Source organism: Tupaia chinensis, unplaced genomic scaffold, assembly GCF_000334495.1.
Source record: "Tupaia chinensis unplaced genomic scaffold, TupChi_1.0 Scaffold000086_1, whole genome shotgun sequence".
NCBI lineage: Eukaryota > Metazoa > Chordata > Mammalia > Scandentia > Tupaiidae > Tupaia > Tupaia belangeri.
The window spans coordinates 797,434-800,607 of NW_006159548.1; the positions used below are offsets into that span (position 1 = coordinate 797,434).

Sequence of the window (3,174 nt, forward strand, 5' to 3'; positions counted from 1 at the left end):
CGTAGACATACAGCGCCCTCTACTGCTCCCTTCGAGCGCGCCTCGCGGCGCCGTCCCGATTCCCCGCCCCACAAGCCACGTCCAGTCTCGCGAGAGTAAATACAGACGTCGCTGGAAAGGTCTCTGCGGAACGGAACTTCTATAGTCTATTGTTTCTACACGGAAAGATTTTAATTCATTGGAATCGATTATCATTAAAAGGTACAGCGAAGAGTTATCCATGTTACTCTAGACCCAGCGGAAGTCGTCGTTCACGCTACGCCGAGAGCATCCTGGGGGCCGGAAGGAAGTGAAAACTCCTGCAGCCGACTTGGGAGTTTGCAAACTCGCGTGGTAGGGAAGCGCGCGCTGTTGTTTAAGGCGGTGTGTTGCTGGAGCGCGTGGTTCGTGCACAGAGGCCAGAAGTGCTCGAAAACCGGGCTTTACTGTGGAACTGAGACCGTGTGTGAGCCATGGTGGGGAGATCCCGGCGGCGCGGAGCGGCCAGGTGGGCAGCTGTTCGAGCCAAGGCAGGTAGCACCCCTGCGGACGAAACTGAAGACGATGTGGGACTACCACCCTCCCCCGGGGACTCCAGCTACTACCAAGATCAGGTAGATGATTTCCACGAGGCACGATCCCGAGCCGTCTTGGCTAAGGGTTGGAGCGAAGTAGAGAGTGGGAATGAGGAGGATGGAGATGAGGAGGAGGAGGTACTACCTTTAGATATTGACGATGAGGACGATGAAGATGGAGGCAGTGAGGAGGAGGACGAGGAGGAGGATGGTGGGAGCTCGGTGCAGAGTGAGGCTGAGGACTCTGTAGATCCCAGTTTGTCGTGGGGTCAGAGGAAAAAACTTTACTATGACACGGACTATGGTTCCAAGGCCCGAGGCCGGCAAAGTCAACAAGAAGTAGAGGAAGAAGAAAGAGAGGAGGAGGAGGAGGCACAAGTCATTCAGCGGCGCTTAGCCCAAGCCCTGCAAGAGGATGATTTTGGGGTCGCTTGGGTGGAGGCCTTTGCAAAACCGGTGCCTCAGGTAGATGAGGCTGAGACGCGGGTCGTGAAGGATTTGGCCAAAGTATCGGTGAAAGAGAAGTTAAAGATGTTGCGGAAGGAATCACCAGAGCTCTTGGAGCTGATAGACGATCTGAAAGTTAAATTAACAGTAGTGAAAGATGAGCTGGAGCCATTGTTACAGTTGGTGGAACGAGGGATCATTCCACCTGGAAAAGGAAGCCAATACTTGTGGACCAAGTATAATCTCTACTTGAACTATTGCTCCAACATCAGTTTTTACTTGATCCTGAAAGCTCGGAGAGTGCCTGCACATGGACATCCTGTCATAGAAAGGCTTGTTACCTACCGAAATTTGATCAACGAGCTGTCTGTTGTGGATCAGAAGCTGTCCTCCGAAATTCGTCATCTACTCACACTTAAGGATGGTGCTGTAAAGGAAAAACTGAATCCAAAAGTAAAACCTACCAAAACCAAGCCAAAGGTCATTTCAGAGACTTCAGCTGCTGCCTCTGCTATGACAGATCCTTCTGATGATTCCGATTTGGATAAAGAAGCTGCACTGAAATACTATAAAGAACTAGAAGATGGGCAGAAGTTGAAGAGAAAGAAAGAAAATAGCCCTGAAGAACAGGCTCTTGAAGATCAAAATACAAAGAGAGCCATTACATATCAGATTGCTAAAAACAGAGGACTTACTCCTAGAAGAAAGAAGATTGATCGCAATCCCAGAGTGAAACACAGGGAGAAGTTTAGAAGAGCCAAAATTCGAAGAAGAGGCCAGGTTCGTGAAGTTCGTAGAGAAGAGCAACGTTACAGTGGTGAATTATCTGGCATTCGTGCAGGAGTTAAAAAGAGCATTAAGCTTAAGTAAAGGTTTTTCCTAGTTTATGGGTTTTTGGCAATAAATTTAGGTCAATGAATTTTTATTATTAACCAAAGTGATTGTATTAATACATAATACCCAACCTTAAAGTTAATACATTTCCTACCAATAGGGATATTTGTGTCGTTGGTCAATTTATTTGTCCTTTGATTTTATATTTATTAAGATTTATACTAAGAACTGTGGGAGCAATATTGAAAGTGCGTGGGAAGAGAGATGGTGTTGAAAAAAGTTCTTTCTCCGTCAAGTATTAGGAAAATTTCACAGCTGTTGTGGAGCATTCATTGAATTTAGAACACATAACTTTTCATATAAAATGCACCTTTGACAATAATCTCCTTTGTAAGATACCTTATAACATGGTTCTGACGTATATTTCATTGACCTAATTGTAATTTTAGAATACTTGTTAATATTATACTTGTTAATAATATTCTGTGTGGTAAAAGCATGGGGATGAAGAGGAGTTTCAGTTAAAAGTAGAAAAGAAAGGACATGCCTTAATTACATCAATTGTAAATATTTCTGATAGTCCTTTATGTGGTGAAAAGGTAAAAATTCCATTTCCCCTCTGGGCCGGTGACTTGAAGTGATTGCTGTTTGAACTCATACTCCATTTGCACTCATACTCCATTTGCTAAAAATTTGGTATGATTTTTACTAGATTAGTGGCCACTTCAGGTGGTAACAGTTAACATTTTTCTTTGCAGTTACTGTGGTCTTAAAGTAGGGAAAAAGTTTTGAAATGGTTAACTTAAAAATACTGTTATGGGGGGAACCAGCAGTTAGCGTAATGGCTATGTCGCTGGACTCCCACATAGTCGACCGTGGTTCATGTCCCAGACCTGGTGGCTTAAAACTCACGCCGGGCGCGTGTGCGTGCGTGCCCAAGATCCTGAGAGGAGAACAGAGGAGAAGGGATTGCGGCATGACCATCCCCCCTGGGGGGTGCTTTCTCGCTTTCTGTCTCTATGTCTCTCTCTCTCTGTCTCTCTGTCTGTCTGGCGAGTGCACGCGCCCTACAATGAAAATCTCTCAAAAAAAAAAAATACTGTTATGGGGGCTAGCAGGTGGCATGGTGTTTAAGGGCACTGGACTCCCACATGGCCAACTGTGGTTTGAGTCCCAGACATGGAGGCTTCCTTTCTCCCTTTCTCCCTCTCTCTTTTCCTCTTCTCTCTCTCTGTCTCTCTCTCTGGGAATATTAGAATAATAAAAATAAGATTAATTCTTAAGAAAAAGAATGTGTAAACCTTTAGAAAATACAGTTATGTGGGGTATAATGACATTT

General features: G+C 45.0%; 1 protein-coding gene across 1 annotated transcript; it reads left to right on the forward strand.

Moving 5' to 3' along the window:
- Positions 1–294: 294 nt before the first annotated feature.
- On the forward strand, positions 295–1,998 carry UTP3 (UTP3 small subunit processome component). Its single transcript, XM_006142894.3, has one exon. The coding sequence runs from the start codon at positions 453–455 to the stop codon at positions 1,869–1,871; it is 1,419 nt and encodes a 472-aa protein (XP_006142956.1). The 5' UTR covers positions 295–452; the 3' UTR covers positions 1,872–1,998.
- The last annotated feature ends 1,176 nt before the right edge of the window (positions 1,999–3,174 follow it).